At 44.7% G+C, this 24,759-nt stretch overlaps 1 protein-coding gene across 2 annotated transcripts in view; it reads left to right on the top strand.

Moving 5' to 3' along the window:
• The window catches only part of HBEGF (heparin binding EGF like growth factor), a 116,910-nt gene that overhangs the window by 39,010 nt on the left and 53,141 nt on the right, over positions 1–24,759 (top strand). Inside the window, exon 3 of one of the 2 annotated variants that reach the window (XM_040442672.1) lies at positions 23,288–23,450. In XM_040442672.1, the coding sequence (XP_040298606.1) occupies positions 23,288–23,450 (163 nt within the window). Of the gene's footprint in view, positions 1–23,284; positions 23,451–24,759 lie in introns of both variants that reach the window. The other variant, XM_040442662.1, reaches the window with a different exon arrangement.

Genomic DNA, 24,759 nt, shown 5'->3' with positions numbered 1-24,759 from the left:
GCAATCTGTCAATCCGATCCGCAGTGTGCCGAACCCAAGCACCCGGAAGACAACACACTGTTCAGCATTCGCGGTCTCATAGACAGATGAATCCCGTCTGTCCGCCTAATAATAGAGTCACCTACCACCAGTATCTGTCATTGCTGCACTCCTTTTCCCTTCCTTCCTGCAGCGATCATCTTCCTGGTTGCTAGGAGAAACGCCCTGCTGCAGTGTTGCTGGCCCTGGGGTTTCATCCCTAATATCAGCCAAGGCATATTTACTAGGGCGTTCCAGCTCAGGACTAGCCTCCCTGGCACTTTTCCCTCTACCCCTTCTTCCTACATTAACCCAACTGCTGACCTGACCTCCCACCTCCATTTTACTGACCCCAGTCTGTGCCTACACAGTGATGTCTAAGCCTCTTTTCAGGTTTGCAGTGTCCCTAAGTATTTCAAGCTGCCTATTTAGATCCACGATCTTGGCTTCCAAATACGCAACATGCTTGCATCTAGTACAAATATATTCACCCTTGAATGGCTCTTCAAGGCACGCATACATTGCACAGGACACACACTTAGTGCCATTGTCCATGGAGCACATGTTTAAATGGGGATGTACAGTAAAGAAGGAAAACAGTAAATACAGCCAGGTCCATAAATATTGGGACATCGACACAATTCTAACATTTTTGGCTATATACACCACCACAATGGATTTGAAATGAAACGAACAAGATGTGCTTTAACTGCAGACTGTCAGCTTTAATTTGAGGGTATTTACATTCAAATCAGGTGAACGGTGTAGGAATTACAAAAGTTTGCATATGTGCCTCCCACTTGTTAAGGGACCAAAAGTAATGGGACAATTAGCTTCTCAGCTGTTCCATGGCCAGGTGTGTGTTATTCCCTCATTATCCCAATTACAATGAGCAGATAAAAGGTCCAGAGTTCATTTCAAGTGTGCTATTTGCATTTGGAATCTGTTGCTGTCAACTCTCAAGAGGAGATTCAAATAGCTTTCACGATCAGTGAAGCAAGCCATCATTAGGCTGAAAAAACAAAACGCACCCATCAGAGAGATAGCAAAAACATTAGGCGTGGCCAAAACAACTATTTGGAACATTCTTAAAAAGAAGGAACGCACCGGTGACCTCAGCAACACCAAAAGACCCGGAAGACCACGGAAAACAACTGTGGTAGATGACCGAAGAATTCTTTCCCTGGTGAAGAAAACACCCTTCACAACAGTTGGCCAGATCAAGAACACTCTCCAGGAGGTAGGTGTATGTGTGTCAAAGTCAACAATCAAGAGAAGACTTCACCAGAGTGAATACAGAGGGTTCACCACAAGATGTAAACCATTGGTGAACCTCAAAAACAGGAAGGCCAGATTAAAGTTTGCCAAATGACATCTAAAAAAGCCTTCACAGTTCTGGAACAACATCCTATGGACAGATGAGACCAAGATCAACTTGTACCAGAGTGATGGGAAGAGAAGAGTATGGAGAAGGAAAGGAACTGCTCATGATCCTAAGCATACCACCTCATCAGTGACGCATGGTGGTGGTAGTGTCATGGCGTGGGCATGTATGGCTGCCAATGGAACTGGTTCTCTTGTATTTATTAATGATGTCACTGCTGACAAAAGCAGCAGGATGAATTCTGAAGTGTTTTAGGCAATATTATCTGCTCATATTCAGCCAAATGCTTCAGAACTCATTGGACGGTGCTTCACAGTGCAGATGGACAATGACCCAAAGCATACTGCAAAAGCAACAAAAAAGCGTTTTTTAAGGGAAAGAAGTGGAATGTTATGCAATGGCCAAGTCAATCACCTGATCTGAATCCGATTGAGCATGCATTTCACTTGCTGAAGACAAAACTGAAGGGAAAATTCCCCAAGAACAAGCAGGAACTGAAGACAGTTGTAGAGGCCTGACAGAGCATCTCCAGCGATGAAATCCAGCATCTGGTGATGTCTATGCATTCCAGACTTCAGGCTGTAATTGACTGCAAACGATTTGCAGCCAAGTATTAAAAAGTCAAAGTTTGATTTATGATTATTATTCTGTCCCATTACTTTTGGTTCCTTAACAAGTGAGAGGCACATATGCAAACTGTTGTAATTCCTACAGCGTTCACCTGATTTGGATGTAAATACCCTCAAATTAAAGCTGACAGTCTGCAGTTAAAGCACATCTTGTTAGTTTCATTTCAAATCCATTGTGGTGGTGTATAGAGCCAAAAATGTTAGAATTGTGTCGATGTCCCAATATTTATGGACCTGACTGTATAAGTTAGAATTAAACCCTGTCTGCTGTAGTTGGAGGACTAGCTAGAATCAAGTCAACAACACACAAGAAAAATCTATCAAACCTTTGTTTCTTGCTCCTTGCCTTAAACTCCGATTCTTTAAACTCCACTTATTCAGAAGCCCAGTAGAGCGAGCTCAGGATGAGTCCAGTGGTGCAATTAATAGCACCTGGGAGCACAAACCACTCTCCTTAACCAGGTACACAGCAGAGAAAAAGTGTTTAAACCATGTCAGTACCTAAATGCAAGCACTTACCTCACAAGGACCTTTGCTATAAACTATATGCAACTATTTGCAATCACTCTAGGGGCCAGGACAGTACATTTTTTCACGGCTTAATGGCTCAATCTTTTTTTGGGCAGCAAGGCAGTATCCCAGCAACAAGCCCAGGTCCCTTTCACCCTTCCATGATTGTGTCGGCCTAGCTCCCAAACCAGGCACTTATCTACCTCCTGTCCCCAACAGCAGCAGGGCACAGCATCGCTTCCACACTCCCCTCTTCTTTTCTGTCATGTGTCAATCACAAGTTAACCGTTGCCATGCTTTATTGAAGCTTATTGGCCTGGGTGTGAGTAGCCATGCAAGAAAGCAGTTACTAAAGTACATCAAGCAGCAAACATCCTGCTGACTGTCACCCTGCAACTCCAACTGACCACAACATAGTGCCCGTGCTGAACCTGGGGAAAATAACACCTGCTCCCTGCATGGTGCACTTAACCTAGTCATTCAACACTTTTTTTTTTTTTTTAAAGTACAGTGACTTGGACAAGGTACTGGCAATGTCCAGGAGACTGCCCTCACATTTCAGCCATTCTTATGTGACAAAGAATGTTCTTCTGGACTTGCAGGAAGAGAGCAGCCTGCCGTTAGACCATTTAATTTTAATATGTTCCAACTCGCTGGAATTCAACATGCACATGATAGAACATCTGTACAAGCAGCGGAAAGCCATGAATGATTTTGCCATGCACCAGACCTCCTCAGCAGGGAGCATATGTTGTTTTGAGTTCAGGCAGTGCCAGCTCATCCGAAACACCTGTCTGGTGCTGAAGCCCTTCGAAGAGGCCACAAAATTTGTCAGTAAGGACAACTGCAGCATGATCAATTTCATGCCTCTTATATTTATTTTAGACGCCCATGCAGTAAGGGATGACGGTATAAGAAGAACAGCTAACACGTCTTGCTGTCCGCCCCTTAGCTATTGGGGACCCACAAGGAGAAACTCCCATGGAGGTTGAGGAGGTGGAGGATGATAATAGTGACACCAGCCATGACACCCAATCGTTTTAGTTGGGGACAGAGCTGGAAAGAACTGGCCCCTCAGGCATGCTGGCCAGAATGGTGAGCTGTATGCTTGCTTTGTTACACGCTGACAGTCACAACAAGCTGTTTGATGATTAATAGTCCTACTTTTAGACCCTCGCTATTAAGACAAAATGGGGGAATGTTTTCCTCCCTCCGAAAGAGAGGCCAAATTACATTTTTACCAGGAAAAACTAAGTACACAGCTTGCTGCAGCTTTCAGCAAGCAGGCACCTGCGACCAGCATGTCTGAAAGATAAGCCACTCTCTGCCCCTTGCAGAGTCACTCACCTCCCGCCACCACAAGCAGCAGAAGCCAGTTCAGTCTACTTAACATGATGGAACAGTTTCTTTTCATATGCCAGGCTGAAGCAAATCGGCAAGCAGAGACCTACTGCGTCAACTCCCAAGTTCATTCCTACCTACTGTAGACACTGGCCTGTTCCTGGACCTTATGTACTTCTGGGGAAGGCTAGAACAATGGCCTGAACGGGCCTAGAAGGCGTTTTGTCTTTTTTCTTGCCCAGCCTCCAGTATCATCTCTGAACGACTCCCTAACGGACCAAGTTGTCCTCTGCCAGTGTCCAAAACATCACTTTTTTCAAAATGAACCAAACCAGGATTTGGAAGGATTTTCTCAATTTTCACACCCCTCCATCTGAAGCTGATGAATTGATCTGGCCTTGCTGATGGTGCTGAATCTTGCCACTGTTACTGTCTGCCATCATGTTCCCAGCTGCTGCTACTGCTGCCATTATGTAACTGCTGTCTGCCTGACAACATGTACCATATAGCTGCTGCTGCCACCGCAGCTGCTTCTTCCAACTGCTGATCCCCCTACTGCCACCACTATTAACCACTTAAGGACCACAGGTTTATACCCCCCTAGTGACCAGGCACTTTTTTATAAATCGGTACTTCACAACTTTAACGGTTTATTGCTCGGTCATGCAACTTGGCACCCAAATGAATTTTACGTCCTTTTCTTCTCACAAATACAGCTTTCATTTGGTGGTATTTGATTGCTGCTGAGATTTTTCGTTTTTCTGATATTAATCAAAATAGACTGCAATTTTCTAAAAGTGTATTTTTTAAACTTTTTCTGGTAAAATTGTTCAAATATAATTACATTTCTATACAAGTTTGTGTCAGAATTTATTGTGCTACATGTCTTTTGATTAAAAAAAAATCCAATAAGTGTACATTTATTGGTTTGCGCAAAAGTTATAGCGTTTACAAACTATGGTACAAAAAAGTGAATTTCCGCATTTTGAAGCAGCTCTGACTTTCTGAGCACCTGTCATGTTTCTTGAGGTGCTAGAATGGCAGGATAGTATAAATACCCCCCAAATGACCCCATTTTAGAAAGAAGACACCCCAAAGTATTCGCGGAGGGGCATGGTGAGTTTATGTATGATTTAATTTTTTTTCACAAGTTAGCGAAAAAATGACACTTTCTGAGGAAAAAATAATAATAATAATAAGGTTTCCATTTCTGCTAACTTCTGGCAAAAAAAAATAAAAAATCTCCCAGGGACTCGCTATGCCCCTCAGTGAATACCTTGGGGTGTCTACTTTCCGAAATGGGGTAATTTGTGGGGTGTGTTTACTGTTCTGGCATTTTGGGCGGGGCTAAATTGTGAGCAACCCTGTAAAGCCTAAAGGTACTCGTTGGACTTTCGGCCCCTTTACGCACCTAGGCTGCAAAAAAGTGTCACACATGTGGTATCGCCATACTCAAGAGAAGTAGGGCAATGTGTTTTGGGGTGTATTTTTACATATACCCATACTGTGTGTGAGAAATATCTCTGTAAATGACAACTTTTTCCATTTTGTTATACAAAGTTGTCAATTTACAGAGATATTTCTCTCACGCAGCATGGGTATATGTAAAAATACCCCCCAAAACACATTGCCCTACTTCTCCTGAGTACAGGGAGTGCAGAATTATTAGGCAAATGAGTATTTTGACCACATCATCCTCTTTATGCATGTTGTCTTACTCCAAGCTGTATAGGCTTGAAAGCCTACTACCAATTAAGCATATTAGGTGATGTAATGAGAAGGGGTGTGGTCTAATGACATCAACACCCTATATTAGGTGTGCATAATTATTAGGCAACTTCCTTTCCTTTGGCAAAATGGGTCAAAAGAAGGACTTGACAGGCTCAGAAAAGTCAAAAATAGTGAGATATCTTGCAGAGGGATGCAGCACTCTTAAAATTGCAAAGCTTCTGAAGCGTGATCAATGAACAATCAAGCGTTTCATTCAAAATAGTCAACAGGGTCGCAAGAAGCGTGTGGAAAAACCAAGGCGCAAAATAACTGCCCATGAACTGAGAAAAGTCAAGCGTGCAGCTGCCAAGATGCCACTTGCCACCAGTTTGGCCATATTTCTGAGCTGCAACATTACTGGAGTGCCCAAAAGCACAAGGTGTGCAATACTCAGAGACATGGCCAAGGTAAGAAAAGGCTGAAAGACGACCACCACTGAACAAGACACACAAGCTGAAAAGTCAAGACTGGGCCAAGAAATATCTCAAGACTGATTTTTCTAAGGTTTTATGGACTGATGAAATGAGAGTGAGTCTTGATGGGCCAGATGGATGGGCCCGTGGCTGGATTGGTAAAGGGCAGAGAGCTCCAGTCCGACTCAGACGCCAGCAAGGTGGAGGTGGAGTACTGGTTTGGGCTGGTATCATCAAAGATGAGCTTGTGGGGCCTTTTCGGGTTGAGGATGGAGTCAAGCTCAACTCCCAGTCCTACTGCCAGTTTCTGGAAGACACCTTCTTCAAGCAGTGGTACAGGAAGAAGTCTGCATCCTTCAAGAAAAACATGATTTTCATGCAGGACAATGCTCCATCACACGCGTCCAAGTACTCCACAGCGTGGCTGGCAAAGAAGAAAATCTAATGACATGGCCTCCTTGTTCACCTGATCTGAACCCCATTGAGAACCTGTGGTCCATCATCAAATGTGAGATTTACAAGGAGGGAAAACAGTACACCTCTCTGAACAGTGTCTGGGAGGCTGTGGTTGCTGCTGCACGCAATGTTGATGGTGAACAGATCAAAACACTGACAGAATCCATGGATGGCAGGCTTTTGAGTGTCCTTGCAAAGAAAGGTGGCTATATTGGTCACTGATTTGTTTTTGTTTTGTTTTTGAATGTCAGAAATGTATATTTGTGAATGTTGAGATGTTATATTGGTTTTACTGGTAAAAATAAATAATTGAAATCGGTATATATTTGTTTTTTGTTAAGTTGCCTAATAATTATGCACAGTAATAGTCACCTGCACACACAGATATCCCCCTAAAATAGCTAAAACTAAAAACAAACTAAAAACTACTTCCAAAAATATTCAGCTTTGATATTAATGAGTTTTTTGGGTTCATTGAGAACATGGTTGTTGTTCAATAATAAAATTAATCCTCAAAAATACAACTTGCCTAATAATTCTGCACTCCCTGTATGGTGGTACCACATGTGTGACACTTTTCTGCAGCCTAGGTGCGCAAAGGGGCCCAAATTCCAATGAGTACTTTTAGGATTTCACAGGGCATTTTTAAGCATTTGGATTCCAAACTATTTTCTCACGCTTTAGGGCCCCTAAAATGCCATGGCAGTATAAATACCCAACAAGTGACCCCATTTTAGAAAGAAGACGCCCCAAGGTATTCCGTGAGGGGTATGGTGATTTCATGTAAAATTTTGTTTTTTGTCACAAAAAAAAGCGTGAGAAGTAGTTTGAAATCCAAATGCGTAAAAATGCCCTGTGAAATCCTAAAAGTACTCTTCAGCGGAATACCCCTTTTTTGACATTTTGGGCTAACTAAGTTTAGGCGGTATTCCTCTGAGACTACCCAGGAAAAAGAGCACACCTGCCTAGTAAAAAGGAGTGCTTGCGAAGTAAAGCTGCGATCGCTAATAAAGATCCAGAAAGCTCAAAAGTGATCTTTATAGCGCCGCAGCGATTTTACGGTGTTTTTGCAGTGATCAGAAAAATAAACATTTCTGTCACTGCGGTGGGGCAGACTGAACGCAAGTGTGGGCACAAGATCAGGCCTGATCGGGCGAACACTGCGTTTTTTTTGTAGAGCCTAAGGTGACCCTAATGTACTGATATAGATCTGATTGCGATCAGTCTCGATCACTTACAGATACTATATAGTACCAGTGCTGATTAGCGACAGCGATGGCGCTAATCAGTGACTGCGGTGGGCTGGGCGCTAACTACCTAACAAGTAGCTAAGAAACTGGCGGTGATAAGGGACCCTTACAGGGGGGTGATCAATGACAGGGGGGTGATCAGGGAGTCTATATGGGGTGATCAGGGGTTAATAAGGGGTTAATAAGTGACAGGGGGGGGTGTAATGTGTGTGTGTGTTTGGTGCTACTTACAGAGCTGTCTGTGTCCTCTGGTGGTCGATCCAAGCAAAAGGGACCACCAGAGGAGCAGGTAGCAGGTATATCAGACGCTATTTACAAAATAGCGTCTGATATACCTATTTGATTGGTTATTTTAAAAATCTACAGCCTGCCAGCCAATGATCAGCGCTGGCCGGCTGTAGTTCAACTTGTGAACTGCGCAATCCTGTGAACGCACGCTCCTGTGAGCGCGCGTTCACAGGAAATCTCAGGTCTCACGAGATGACGTCTATAGGCGTCGCTGAGACCTGAGAGCGCTGCCGTCCGGATGCCTATCGGCGTTACCGTGACGGCAAGCGGTTAATTCTACGCATCCGCCACTACTATGACTACTAAATTGGTGACACCCGATCTACGGCGTTGTATGTTCCATGCTATGCTGCTACTGCTGCCACTACTAATGCCTCTATTACCCTACCCTTTCCACATCCACAGTGTACTGTTGCTGCTCCCAATTAAATGGGAGAATTTTTCTAAGCTCCTTCAGAATGAGCCACTTTTTCTTCAATTAACACGTGGCATGCATTCTCTCCCCGTTAAGGTATAGCTTTTGGAGTCTAAAATTTTTAGCCCTTAGCATCGTGTGTGATTAAACACCATCTACAATTGGACAATGAAAAAGCATAACTCTTGCGACAGCGCGGTGTGTTTTTAAACACTGTTAATGCTGTCAAACATACATTTGCCCATACCTATGTATATCAGTATCAGGGCTCATACACACGAACGTATTTTCTTTCCATGTCCGTTCCGTTTTTTTTGCAGACCATATGCGGAACCATTCATTTCAATGGGTCCGCACAAAAAATGGAAGTTACTCTGTGTGCATTCCATTTCCATATGTCTTTTCCGCAAATAAATAGAACATGTTCTATTATTGTCCGCATTACGGACAAGGATAGGACTGTTCTATTAGGGGCCAGCTGTTCTGTTTTGCAAAATACATAGTCATGTGCATGAGCCCTCACTCTGACATTATTTGCTATTGCTGTCATTGCATTCATGAGCTTAAGGAGTGAGTCAGAAAAAGCAAAAATTCATAAAAAATTAGTAGAAAGAGAATACATCTTTTCCTAAAATTTCAGAGCTCTAGGAGACTAGAGGGTGTTATATACCGATTTCCAGGGCAGTTGGAGCCACTTTGGTTCAGGTAGAATCGATTTTGGTCCAAACCAAACTTTTTAAAAAATTTGAACCGAGTCCCAAAAGGTTTGCTCATGTCTAAATAGGTTCATTCGTTATTTTATTCTACCTACCAGAATTGAATTTAGATATAAGGTAGTAAGAAGGTAATAGCAAGCTAATCCCACAACAGCCACTAGGTGGCGACATTGACTAAATAATCTACAAACTATCAGAAATTAGTCCTTTCCACAGTACAGTACAGTAACAATGTTCAGTAAATAACAGCTTTGGGTGACTACAGTAACTCCATAAGTGATTTCATAAGTTAGTGGTCTCCAGGAAAAGATGATAAAGACTGTGATGGCCCAAAGCTTCTTCAAGCCCCCTGCAGTGCTTTGGCGCAGAATCAAGTGAAATTTGAGTCACAGTTTTACATATATTTACATAGTAGTGAGTCTCCAGGTACATTGGGAACAGTGTCGGGGATGGCACCTCTTGGTCTCCTTCCCTGTGAGTCTATGATCAGCGCTCTTTCCAGGGGAGCATCTGTCCTGAGGCTGCAGAATCTGTTGGAGAGCCTTTCCGTTAAGCTGACCCTGCCAGCATGTACCTGACCGCCAGATCAATAAAATCACCCAATGAGGACCTCATGTTCAGGGTGGAAGCGTCTCCGGTGAGCAGGAGATTTTGGCAGCGGAGAGAAGTGATGCGCTGCCTTTTCCTGTCCTATCAAGGTGGCGCAGGTGGTGTTTTGGCAACAAGATAATTTGGAGCCGCAGTTCTTCAGGTTTCCCTGAAAATGGTGCAGTTTGGGACTCTTGGGTATCCCCCATTGGTGTTACCCAGGTTTATTGGGGTAGCTCAGTAGTAGTTTCCCCAAGATTCTGTTCTGGAGCTGCTCTATAATGCAGCTGCTCACTGAGGTACCACCCCTGGAAGTGCTTCCGTCTGCATTTTAAACTGTACTCTTGTTCTTCAATAATGGAGCACCAGCAAATAAGACCGGCGGTATCTTTACTTCAAGGAGACTCACAGATGAGGGCCTTCTTTTTGTCTCCTGCTTCTTTAGAATTGTCTTATAAAGATGCATTCTTTTCTGCCTTGGACCTGTATGATGAGCCAGAGTGGCCACTGTCTAGACTCTAGAGTTTCTGCATCAGAGCGAGTGTTCAGCATACGTGCGGTTTAGAATTTAGAAACTGGGCTATTGTCTCTTGATGAAATGATCCTTCTTGGTGATTTCTGTTTAGGCCTTTCTGATACCATTAAATAAATACCAGGACATTAAATATACATTGTTGGGGTCACTTGAAGCAACCAGGTCACTGTCTATTAAAGGGATTCTCTGGCCTAAACCTTTTTTTGGCTCATAACTTCTAACCGGTAGAGTAAAGATTATTGGTGACATACTTACCGTATTTTTCGCCCTATAAGACGCACCGGCCCATAAGACGCACCTAGGTTTTTTGGGAGGAAAATAAGAAAAAAATTTTTTTTAACCAAAAGCTGTGCTTTTGGTGGGTTTGGAACTAATGGTGGTCTGTGGATGGCACTATTACTGGGGATCTGTGAAGGACACTGTTATGGGGGGGATCTGTGGATGACTGACACTGTTATGGGGGGGATCTGTGGATGACTGACGGACACTGTTATGGGGGGGATCTGTGGATGACGGACACTGTTATGGGGGGATCTGTGGATGACGGACACTGTTATGGGGGGATCTGTGGATGACGGACACTGTTATGGGGGGGATCTGTGGATGACGGACACTGTTATGGGGGGATCTGTGGATGACGGACACTGTTATGGGGGGATCTGTGGATGACGGACACTGTTATGGGGGGGATCTGTGGATGACGGACACTGTTATGGGGGGGATCTGTGGATGACGGACACTGTTATGGGGGGGATCTGTGGATGACGGACACTGTTATGGGGGGGATCTGTGGATGACTGACACTGTTATGGGGGGGGATCTGTGACGGACACTGTTATGGGGAGGGGGATCTGTGGCTTGCACTGTTACAGGGGGGATCTGTGGCTTGCACTGTTACAGGGGGGATCTGTGGCTTGCACTGTTACAGGGGGGATCTGTGGCTTGCACTGTTACAGGGGGGATCTGTGGATGGCACTGTTACAGGGCGGATCTGTGGATGGCACTGTTACGGGGGGATCTGTGGATGGCACTGTTATATATGTGCCATCCACAGACCCCCCAGCCCATAACAGTGCCATCCACAGACACCCCCAGCCCATAACAGTGCCATCCACAGACACCCCCAGCCCATAACAGTGCCATCCACAGACACCCCCAGCCCATAACAGTGCCATCCACAGACACCCCCAGCCCATAACAGTGCCATCCACAGACACCCCCAGCCCATAACAGGGCCATCCACAGACACCCCCAGCCCATAACAGTGCCATCCACAGACACCCCCAGCCCATAACAGTGCCATCCACAGACACCCCCAGCCCATAACAGTGCCATCCACAGACACCCCCAGCCCATAACAGTGCCATCCACAGACACCCCCAGCCCATAACAGTGCCATCCACAGACACCCCCAGCCCATAACGTCACCGCCTCCTGCAAAAGAAAGCCAGTGCTCATGCGCGGGATTGCCGTCTGTATCGTACAGGCTTCTATGTGAATGTATGTGCTGTGCAGGAGTGACAGCATAGCGATCAGTCACGGAGGCTGATCGCTATGCTGTGCATGTCCCAGGGGGCACTTTGGATGGCCAACGGGGGGGCTCTTTGGATGGCCAACGGGGGGGGGGCTCTTTGGATGGCCAACGGGGGGGGCACTTTGGATGGCCAACGGGGGGGGCACTTTGGTTGACCAACTGGGAGGGGGCACTTTGGTTGACCAACTGGGAGGGGGCACTTTGGATGGCCAACGGGGGGCGCAGTGGATGGCCAACGGGGGGCGCAGTGGATGGCCAACGGGGGGCGCAGTGGATGGCCAACCGGGGGCGCAGTGGATGGCCAACGGGGGGCGCAGTGGATGGCATTGTTATGGGCGTACTGTGGATGTGCCCTCTTGAGCAGGAGACGTCACCGCCTCCTGCAAAAGAAAGCCAGTGCTCATGCGCGGGATTGCCGTCTGTATCGTACAGGTTTCTATGTGAATGTAAGCACTGTGCAGGAGTGACAGCATAGCGATCAGCCACGGAGGCTGATCGCTATGCTGTGCATGTCCCAGGGGGCGCTTTGGATGGCAAACGGGGGGCGCTTTGGATGGCAAACGGGGGGCGCTTTGGATGGCAAACGGGGGGCGCTGGGGACGTCACTGTTATGGGGGCGCTGGGGACGTCACTGTTATGGGGGCGCTGGGGACGTCACTGTTATGGGGGCGCTGGGGACGTCACTGTTATGGGGGCGCTGGGGACGTCACTGTTATGGGGGCGCTGGGGACGTCACTGTTATGGGGGCGCTGGGGACGTCACTGTTATGGGTGCTGAGTATAAGCGATAGGGATTGTGCACAGAACAGTTTCCGTTTTGCGGTCTGCAAGTTGCGGATCCACTAAATAAGGATACTGTCCGTGTGCAATTCACATTATTTTTTATTTTTTTTGCAGTCCTATTGAGTTCTATGGGTTTTAGATCTGCATTATGAGGACCAGAATAGGACATGTTCTATCTTTCGCAGAACTGACATAGGGATGTGGATAGCACATGGACGTCATCGGTGTGTTTTTTACATCGGTATGTCAGTTCCAGTAAAGACAGACATGTCCTATTCTGGTCCTCAAAATGAGGACCTCAAATCCATAGAACTCAATGGAAATGCAAAAAATGTGGATCGCAAAATGGATACGGTCGTGTGCATAAAGGTTTAGATACACAGCTCAGCAGGCTGTATCATAGAAGACAGGATTAGGCTACTTTCACACTTGCGCTTGATCGGATCCGTTCTGAACGGATCCGATCATATTAATGCAGACGGAGGCTCCGTTCAGTACGGATCCGTCTGCATTAATAACTTAGAAAAATTTCTAAGTGCGAAAGTAGCCTGAGCGGATCCGTTCAGACTTTCAATGTAAAGTCAATGGGGGACGGATCCGCTTGAAGATTGAGCCATATGGTGTCATCTTCAAGCGGATCCGTTCCCATTGACTTACATTTAAGTCTGGACGGATCCGCACGCCTCCGCACGGCCAGGCGGACACCCGAACGCTGCAAGCAGCGTTCAGCTGTCCGCCTGGCCGTGCGGAGGCGAGCGGAGCGGAGGCTGAACGCCGCCAGACTGATGCAGTCTGAGCGGATCCGCATCCATTCAGACTGCATCAGGGCTGGACGGAAGCGTTCTGCTCCGCTCGTGAGCCCCTTCAAACGGAGCTCACGAGCGGACAGCAGAACGCTAGTGTGAAAGTAGCCTTAGATACACACTTCAGCGGGCAGTATCGCACAAAACATGCTCTGTATCAGGCACACATACATGTTAGGATTAGATACAGATGTGTTTGGACGTGCTTGCTGATTCCAGCTGTTTATCACACTCTGGAGATGGTGAGGCAAGAGCTCGTGTATGGTCAGTGGTGAGTTTAGATACACAGCTCAGCAGGCTGTATCACACAGGATAGGATTAGATACAGATGTGTTTGGGGGTGCTTGCTGCCTCCAGCTGTTTATTACACTCTGGAGATGGTGAGGGCAGAGCCTGTGGATGGTCAGTAATGGGATTTAGACACTGAGGGAGAAGTAGAATCATATCTGTGTGCAGAAAGATGGACACAGGAGATGTAGTGGGTGCAGCAGCGGCATGCAGAGCAGAGTGGGGGGCATGTCCAGCCTGTGACTCATCTCTGTGCAGTGCAGCCAGGCTTGTGTATCAATAAAGTTATGTATTCAACAAAACAAGAAGGGGAGAAAGTAAAGAGTTCTGCCAGGAAAATATGATGTCTTACAGGGGTGAAGGAAAGCTCGGACATGAAAAACAGGTATTGAAGGCATATGTAGGCATGGTGAGGGGTGTTAGGAACACACAAAAAGAATTTAGATTTTGGGACCGGACAACCTCTTTGAATTGGATCATGTTTGGAGTTAGACTACCCCTCATATATTGATGACCTATCCTGAGTTTAGGCCTTCAGTATTGAAATCCTGGAAAAGCCTTTTAAAGAACTCCTTTCTTTAAAGGGGAAAACTAAAAATTGTGAAAACCATTTGTTTGCTAATATCAAAAAATGTGTCTGTGATGCTTTATAGTCCTGGGTTATCTTGTTTTAGCTGCTGATTTTCATATGCATCTCACCAGCTTTGTTGCTAGCAGTATTAGACCCACATTAGCCATTTATAATTGAGATAGATGCTTTTGAGATTTGGATAGGAGCAGTATTGGGGTCCCTCAACTTTAATTAAGATATAAACTTGTGTGTGTTTCTCTTCTGTCCCGATGACTTAACCACTTGCCGCAACTGTAACGCCGAAAGGCGTCATCGCGGCGGCTCCCCCAGGCTACGCTAACGCCGATTGGCGTCATCTCGCGTGAGCCGAGATTTCCTGTGAACGCGCGCACACAGGCGCGCGCGCTCACAGGAACGGAAGGTAAGAGAGTGGATCTCCAGCCTGCCAGCGGCGATCGTTCGCTGGCAGGCTGGAGATGTGATTTTTTTAACCCCTGAAAGGTATATCAGACGCTGTTTTGATAACAGCGTCTAATATACCTGCTACCTGGTCCTCTGGTGGTCCCCTTTGTTTGGATCGACCACCAGAGGACACAGGTAGCTCAGTAATATGTTGCACCAAGCACCACTACACTACACCCCCCCCCCCCCTTGTCACTTATTAACCCCTTATTCACCCTTGATCACCCCTGATCACCCCATATAGACTCCCTGATCACCCCCCTGTCATTGATTACCCCCCCATCATTGATTACCCCCCTGTAAAGCTCTATTCAGACGTCCGCATGATTTTTATGGATCCACTGATAGATGGATCGGATCCGCAAAACTCATACGGACGTCTGAATGAAGCCTTACAGGGCCGTGATCAATGACTGTGGTGATCACCCCATATAGACTCCCTGATCACCCCCCTGTCATTGATTACCCCCCTGTAAAGCTCCATTCAGATGTCCGCATGATTTTTACGGATCCACTGATAGATGGATCGGATCCGCAAAACGCATACGGACGTCTGAATGGAGCCTTACAGGGGCGTGATCAATGACTGTGGTGATCACCCCATATAGACTCCCTGATCACCCCCCTGTCATTGATTACCCCCCTGTAAAGCTCCATTCAGACGTCCGCATGATTTTTACGGATCCACTGATAGATGGATCGGATCCGCAAAACGCATACGGACGTCTGAATGAAGCCTTACAGGGGCGTGATCAATGACTGTGGTGATCACCCCATATAGACTCCCTGATCACCCCCCTGTCATTGATTACCCCCCTGTCATTGATCACCCCCCTGTAAAGCTCCATTCAGACGTTGGCATGATTTTTACGGATCCACTGATAGATGGATCGGATCCGCAAAACGCATATGGACGTCTGAATGGAGCCTTACAGGGGCGTGATCAATGACTGTGGTGATCACCCCATATAGACTCCCTGATCACCCCCCTGTCATTGATTACCCCCCTGTCATTGATCACCCCCCTGTAAAGCTCCATTCAGATGTCCGCATGATTTTTACGGATCCACTGATAGATGGATCGGATCCGCAAAACACATACAGGCGTCTCCCTGGAGCCTTCCAGGGGGGGTGATCACCCCATATAGACTCCCTGATCACCCCCCTGTCATTGATCACCCCCCCTGTCATTGATCACTCCCCCTGTCATTGATCACCCCCCCTGTCAGGCTGCATTCAGATGTCCGTATGATTTTTACGGATCCACGGATACATGGATCGGATCCGCAAAACACATACGGACATCTGAATGGAGCCTTATAGGGGGGTGATCAATGACAGGGGGGTGATCACCCCATATAGACTCCCTGATCACCCCCCTGTAAGGCTCCATTCAGACATTTTTATTTGGCCCAAGTTAGCGGAAATTTTTTTTTTTTCTTACAAAGTCTCATATTCCACTAACTTGTGTCAAAAAATAAAATCTCACATGAACTCACCATACCCCTCACGGAATCCAAATGCGTAAAATTTTTTAGAGATTTATATTCCAGACTTCTTCTCACGCTTTAGGGCCCCTAGAATGCCAGGGCAGTATAAATACCCCACATGTGACCCCATTTCGGAAAGAAGACACCCCAAGGTATTCCGTGAGGGGCATATTGAGTCCATGAACGATTGAAATTTTTGTCCCAAGTTAGCGGAAAGGGAGACTTTGTGAGAAAAAAATAAATAAAATCAATTTCCGCTAACTTGTGCCAAAAAAAAAAAAAATTCTATGAACTCGCCATGCCCCTCATTGAATACCTTGGGGTGTCTTCTTTACAAAATAGGGTCACATGTGGGGTATTTATACTGCCCTGGCATTCTAGGGGCCCTAAAGCGTGAGAAGAAGTCTGGGATCCAAATGTCTAAAAATGCCCTCATAAAAGGAATGTGGGCCCCTTTGCGCATCTAGGCTGCAAAAAAGTGTCACACATCTGGTATCGCCGTACTCAGGAGAAGTTGGGCAATGTGTTTTGGGGTGTCATTTTACATATACCCATGCTGGGTGAGATAAATATCTTGGTCAAATGCCAACTTTGTATAAAAAAATGGGAAAAGTTGTCTTTTGCTGAGATATTTCTCTCACCGAGCATGAGTATATGTAAAAAGACACCCCAAAACACATTCCCCAACTTCTCCTGAATACGGACATACCAGATGTGTGACACTTTTTTGCAGCCTAGATGGGCAAAGGGGCCCATATTCCAAAGAGCACCTTTCGGATTTCACTGGTCATTTTTTACAGAATTTGATTTCAAACTCCTTACCACACATTTGGGCCCCTAGAATGCCAGGGCAGTATAACTACCCCACAAGTGACCCCATTTTGGAAAGAAGACACCCCAAGGTATTCGCTGATGGGCATAGTGAGTTCATGGAAGTTTTTATTTTTTGTCACAAGTTAGTGGAATATGAGACTTTGTAAGAAAAAAAAAAAAATAAATAAATAAATCATCATTTTCCGCTAACTTGTGACAAAAAAAAAAAAGTTCTATGAACTCACTATGCCCATCAGCGAATACCTTAGGGTGTCTACTTTCCGAAATGGGGTCATTTGTGGGGTGTTTGTACTGTCTGGCCATTGTAGAACCTCAGGAAACATGACAGGTGCTCAGAAAGTCAGAGCTGCTTCAAAAAGCGGAAATTCACATTTTTGTACCATAGTTTGTAAACGCTATAACTTTTACCCAAACCATTTTTTTTTTACCCAAACCATTTTTTTTTTATCAGACATGTAGAACAATAAATTTAGAGAAAAATTTATATATGGATGTCGTTTTTTTTGCAAAATTTTGCAACTGAAAGTGAAAAATGTCATTTTTTTTTGCAAAAAAATCGTTAAATTTCGATTAATAACAAAAAAAGTAAAAATGTCAGCAGCAATGAAATACCACCAAATGAAAGCTCTATTAGTGAGAAGAAAAGGAGGTAAAATTCATTTGGGTGGTAAGTTGCATGACCGAGCAATAAACCGCTAAAGTTGTGGAGTGCCGATTTGTAAAAAAAGGGCCTGGTCTTTAGGGGGGTATAAACCTGTGGTCCTTAAGTGGTTAAAGAAAGAATTGTGAGTTGTTGGCCATTAAATGGACATTCGAGGAGTAGTGAAATTTTCTGGAGGCAGCCAAATATCAAGTTGTTGTCAGTACTGACCATAAGAATCTTCTTCTGTATCTTGAGTCTACTATGAGATTAAACTACTGACCTTAGTGGCTCTCACCCCTCAAAGTATTTAAAAAGCATATTCAGGAAATATTCTAATCGCCTAACCTCCTTTTTAATTAAGATATTTTCCAAGTAGGGTTGTTGCAATCGATACTTTTTGTACCGGTATCGATACCATACCTGGATTTTCATTTTTTTCCGATACTGGGCTGCACTGCTGCGCAGTCTAGTATCTCTGAACATGAGCGCGCTGCTGTCAGCGCGCTCATGTTCCCTCAGCAGCACAGGGCAGAAGGAAGCAGTCTCTCCCTCCCCCTGTGCTGCCGCTGCCACTAATGAGAAGAGAGGGGCGGAGGAGGGGCTGAAGCACTGCGCCACCAATGATAGGACTTTTCGTACACAGAGCGGCGCCCAGCGATGTCCCAGCACTTACTATTATTCCTGGGCGCTGCTCTGTTCGCCCGCTGTGCCCCATTAGGCCCCTTTCACACGAGCGAGTATTCCGCGCGGATGCGATGCGGGAGGTGAACGCATTGCACCCGCACTGAATACTGAACCATTCATTTCTATGGGGCTGTGCACACGAGCGGTGATTTTCACGCATCACTTGTGCGTTGCGTGAAAATCGCAGCATGCTCCTCTTTGTGCGTTTTTCACGTAACGCAGGCCCTATAGAAATGAATGGGGTTGCGTGAAAATCGCAAGCATCCGCAAGCAAGTGCGGATGCGGTGCGATTTTCACGCACGGTTGCTAGGAGATGATCGGGATGGAGACCCTAACCTTATTATTTTCCCTTATAACATGGTTATAAGGGAAAATAATAGCATTCTGAATACAGAATGCATAGTAAAACAGGGCTAGAGGGGTTAAAAAAAATAAAAAATCATTTAACTCACCTTAATCCACTTGCTCGCGATGCCCGTCATCTCCGTCTGACTCTTTTACTGTATAGGACCTGTGGAGAGCATTAACTATAGTTTAAGGACCTGGGATGACGTCACTCCGGTCATCACATGGTACGTCACATGATCTTTTACCATGGTGATTCACCATGGTAAAAGATCATGTGACGTACCATGTGATGACCAAAGTGACGTCATCCCAGGTCCTTAAACTATAGTTAATGCTCTCCACAGGTCCTTTACAGTAAAAGAGTCCGACGGAGATGACGGGCATCGCGAGCAAGTGGATTAAGGTGAGTTAAATGATTTTTTATTTTTTTTTAACCCCTCCAGCCCTGTTTTACTTAGCATTCTGTATTCAGAATGCTATTATTTTCCCTTATAACCATGTTATAAGGGAAAATAATACTATTTACAGAACACCGATCCCAAGCCCGAACTTCTGTGAAGAAGTTCGGGTTTGGGTACCAAACACGCGCGATTTTTCTCACGCGAGTGCAAAACGCATTACAATGTTTTGCACTCGCGCGGAAAAATCGCAGGTGTTCCCGCAACGCACCCGCACATTTTTCCGCAACGCCCGTGTAAAAGAGGCCTTACTGTCTCCTCTCCTGCTCCATATGCCAATTACTATCGGAGCAATCGGCTTCTCTAGTGGGCGTTCTTTCTCCCTGCGCTGCGATTGGACAGCGCTACAGCCAGGGAGAAGGAACGCCAACTAGAGAAGCTGATATCTCCTCCCCATTGCTCCGATAGTAATTAGCATATGGAGCAGGCGACAGTAATGGGGCACGGCGGGCGAATGGAGCGGCGCCCAGGAATAATAGTAAGTGCTGGGACATCTCTGGGCGCCGCTCTGTGTAGCCTAATACTTAGACTACTTTATGGGTCCAGACTTTAACACATAATACAGGAGGCGGGTGCCGGCAGCAGAATCGCATTGCCGTCACCCTGCCCCTGACAGGGGTTAACTGCCGCTGATCTGACAGTACCCGCCTCCTGTATTAAGGGGTAATTCTCATTGGTGGCACAGTGCCCCCATCCCCCAGTATTAAAATCATTGGTGGCAGTGGCCACAGGGTCCTCTCCCCTCCCCTCATTGGTGGTGCAGTGGGGCAGCTTCTGATCGGAGCCCCAGCAGTGTAATCGTGGGACTCCGATCTGTTACCATGGCAGCCAGGACGCTACTGAAGCCCCGGCTGCCATGGTAACATCCCTGATGCTGTGTGCACATAGCACAGAGCAGCAGGGAGAGTGTGAGGTCCTATTCACCCTAATAGAGCTGTATCAGGGTGAATAGGACAAGGGATGAAAAAAAATCCAAGGTTCTAGCCCCTAAGGGGGGAAATAGTTATTAAATAAAAAGTGTAAAAAAGAACCCACCAAAATATTAAGTACCAATTTCACATATAAAATTTCACATATAAAATGTATAAACAATAAATAAACATATCACATATCGCAGCGTCAGAAAAGTCCAAACTATTAAAATATAAAAATAATCTATGCGGTGAACGCCGGAGCAGAAAAAATAAATAAAAACTGCACGATTTGCCATTTTTTAAAATGCGTAATGCTTGTGGCTTTTTTGGTTTATTTTTTCGCGTGGTATCGAATGGTATCGAGTATCGCAATACTTTTTTATGGTATCGAAACCGAATCAGAAATTTGGTATCGCAACAACTCTATTTCCAAGTACAGTACCATTTCACTTTTGCAGACAGCTTGAGGTGCCAATATATAAATATGTCCAAAAAGATCACTTTTTAGAAACGACTTTCCTCAATTAATTTATCTATGGGTGTTGTGACCATTTTCACCCCCAGTTGTTTCATAGAACTTATTAAAATCAGACTTTTTTAAAATTAAAAATTGCATTATTTTCTTCTAATATGCAGGCCAGAATTTGTAACGCAATTTTTCATTAGTATGGAAATGCCCATATTTGTGGTCATAAATTTCTGTTTGGACACATGGCAGACTTCAGAAGGGAAGGAGTGCTATTTGGTTTTTGGACTGCAGATTTTTATGAAATGGTTTTTGGTGCCATGTCACATTTGCAGAGCCTCTGGGTTACTAATAAAATTGAAACCCCGAGAAGTGACATCCTTTTAAAAACTATACTCCTTAAATGGTCACTCATTTTTCACACAAGTTTGTATAAACTAATAGGACAAGCAACAAATGCACACAGGAACAAAGACCTACATTTTTGGAGACCTGTCCTGTGGTCTGACGAAACTAAAATTGAACTTTATGGCCATGATGACCATCGTTACATTTGGAGGAAAAAGGGAGAAGCTTGGAAGCCTAAGAACACCATCCCAACTGTGAAACAAGGAGGTGGCAGCATCATGTTGTGGGTTTGTTTTGCTTCAGGCGGGACTGGTGCACTTCATAAAATAGATGGCATCATGAGGAAAGAAGATTATGTGGAAATACTGAAGCAACATCTCAATACATCAGCCAGGAAGTTGAAGCTTGGGCAGAAGTGGGTCTTCCAAATGGACAATGACCCGAAGAATACTTTCAAACTGGTTACACAGTGGCTTAAGGATAACAAAGTCAATGTTTTGGAGTGGCCATCACAAAGCCCTGATCTCAATCCTATTGAAAATTTATTGGCAAAGCTGAAAAGGAAGGTGCGAGCAAGGCGACCAACAAACATGGCTCAAGTTACACCAGTTTTGTCAGGAGGAATGTGCCCAAATTCCGACCAACTATTGTGAGAAGCTTGTGGAAGGATATACAAAATGTTTGAAAGTCATACAGTTTAAGGACAATTGTACCAAATATTAATGAAATGTATATAAAATTTTGACTTTGCAGAAAGTAATAAAAATGCCTTAAAATATTCTCTCTCATTATTCTGGCATTTGGCAAATAATAATAATTATGGTAATCCTAATTGACCAAAAACAGGAAAGGTTTATTCTGATTTCATGTCAGATATTGAGAAAAGCATGCATATGTGTCTTTTTATATAGTGTATGTAAACTTCTGGTTTCAACTGTATCTCTTCTCGCAAGTGTTACACTCTACACACAACTTATTTCCTGTATGAGGAGAGGTTGTATTATATAATGTCCTCTTCCGCCTCTGAGTACCACCTCCTGAGTCAAGGTGCAAAGGCGTTTAGGTTTGGTGAGCATATATTGCTGTTGTGGGATTAAATACTCTATGTTTTGGTTACATTTCACAATATACTACTGGCTGGAATCGATTTATTGGCGGCTGTCACTGTGAAGAAGGGGCTTTATTTTGCTGGTCAGCACAGTAGAGCCTCTGATGTATGTCCACACATCTCTTTTGGGTTCTGCGGCATGCTGCACACTCCTGCTGGTCTGTAAGTGACTGTAACCTGGCCATTGACATAGAAACATATAGAAACCTAGAATGTGTTGGCAGATGAGAACCATTTGGCCAATCTAGTCTGCCCAATGACTCCAGAGACCAAGGTCTTGTGGGATCAGTGGGAGCCATCATAATGCCCCAGACTGCTATAGCAACCAAACAGCACCCCATGATTTAAACGAGGAGAATCCGATTGAAGCCCATGCCGTCCACCTAACCTTTCAGGTGCTGAAGTCTCTATTGACAGCAACATTTGAGGGATACACAGCCAGTATCCACTGCATTTGGAGCCTGCTCAACTTGTGAGCCCGCTCCATAGGTCTCTTGTCCACCTTGGACATATGGTTACATCAAGGTGCGCAAAGGGTTAAAATTGACCCCAGACATTTATTGAGAAACTTGCTTTGCAGATACAAATTATAACCAAAAGATTCTTAGCCATCCTGCTCCAATGGCTGAAATGAGAGAAATCTTCTGATCTCTGCTTTTAACCCAAGAAAAGTTGGTAATGACTAAGGGCTTATTCACGCGGCCGTGTGGCAGCCGCATAGGGATAGCGGCCCCATTCACTTGAATGGGTCCGCGATCCCTCCGTTCTGCAAAAAGATAGAGCTTAGCCTTGCTCTATCTTTTTTTTGCGGTGCGGAAGCACGGAACGGAACCTCATAAAGCACTCCTTATTGATTCCGTAGTGTTCCGTGGTTCTGTTCCGCATCTACGGATTTGCAGACCCATTGAAATTAATGGGTCCGCATCCGTGATGCGGAATGGCCACGGAACGGGACCCGTGTATTGCGGGTCCGCAATACGGGCACGGGCTTCACATGGACGTGTGAATAAGCCCTAAGGGAACTGAAAGGGGATTCACTTTGTTTCCATGACTCACTTGGTGGCTGTACCACATATGGGTCCATTTAAGGACTGTGTGGTTATATTACATAAACATCTACAAAATCTGACGAGATTGCTACAGCATACAGCATCTGACTGTAATAAAGTAACTTTCTATGAGTGTTTCTAGCCGTTTATATACTTATTATATCTTGATAATTTTGTTTCTCATTTAGCAGCACATTCTTCAAAATCCAAAGATGCACAAAGAGAAGAGAAAATTCACAATGTGAGAAAGAAAGGCAAAGGACTAAAGCGGGATCCCTGTCTAAGAAAATACAAGGACTTTTGCTTTCATGGAACCTGTCGTTTTCTGAAAGTAACTAAGGATCCCTATTGTGTGTATGTAGTGATTTTATATTAATGATCTTTTAATGCAAACATCATAACTAACTTTATTGCAACTTTGCGTGTTATGATGAGTGCTATAATGAGTCACAGAGCTCGAGGGGGTACAGATTCTCATTTATCTGAGGCATGGTTTTTTTGGTTCTTGTCCCTCGTCAGTACAATGCAGGCTGTTGGTTGGTTATGTAAGAAACCTTTGACTCAGTTCTGGAGGGTACAGGTTTTCATTGAAGATATCCAGCTGACATATGGAGATGTACAGGTAATACTCCATGAGAAAAAAAAGTCTGCAAATTAATTCTCCTCCAGAACAAATAAAACTGTCTCTCTAGTGCTTTTATAGGTAGCTCCCCTGTAAGTCAATGTCTGCCCTATGAAACAAGACGAGGGATAATAGCCGAACCAGTCACCCACCCGTAGACTCCGTGTTCCTGTCCGTTGGCACTAGGGCAAAAATGGAAAACGCAAACCTTTTTTCCTTTTTATAGTCAAAAATAATTAGTTAAACCAGACAATTTATGACATGATAGAATCTCTGCTTTCTCACATGTATAATGATACCGAATGAAATCACTTTGCCCAATCCACATCATTTCAGTAATGCATGAAAAGAAAGCCATATTTTTTGGTAGGGACCATTTATACTGTATATTTATTAGCACACACACAGCATTGCCCAGGTGTACATTTATCTATATAAATGTTTTTCTAGTGCTATTTCTTACTTATAAATATTCATTGTTGTCTGTGTCCTAATTAGAGCGGGGAAGGAAAACATCCTTCCACTATGTTTTTTTCTTTAAAAGCCCTTATACAGATCATACTGCCACCTTTTGGTCATGTCTGCAAACTTTGCAAAACCTGCTACTGCACCAGGTGCCCATTCACAGAGGAAACATCTTTGCATAGAGTTTGTTTGATCTTACATTTCCGCTGCAGTTCATCTTCCTGCATGTATTTTCTAAAATACAATCTGTTTGATGCCTATAGGAACCAATCACAACACAGCTTTCATTTTTACACGTATTAACCAGCACAGCCTTTGTTTTACTGCAGCACTTCTTACAACACTGTAGACCTATGTTTACCAACCTGGGGCTCTTCAGCTGTTGCAAAACTACGTCTCCCATCTTGCCTTGCCTACACTGCTTCCATTAAGGCATCATGGGAGTTGTAGTTTTTCAACAGCTAATGTTGACACAGGTTGGGGAACATAAGTCTACAGTATTGTAAGATGCCCTGTAGTAAAAATAAAAGCTGTGCTGTGATTGGTTGCCATGGGCAAAGTGAAAGGTGTGCTGTG

The sequence above is a fragment of the Bufo bufo genome, chromosome 1, assembly GCF_905171765.1.
Source record: "Bufo bufo chromosome 1, aBufBuf1.1, whole genome shotgun sequence".
Taxonomy (NCBI): Eukaryota; Metazoa; Chordata; class Amphibia; order Anura; family Bufonidae; genus Bufo; species Bufo bufo.
Note: the sequence above shows the minus strand (reverse complement) of the source record. Positions and strands in the feature narration are given on the sequence as shown.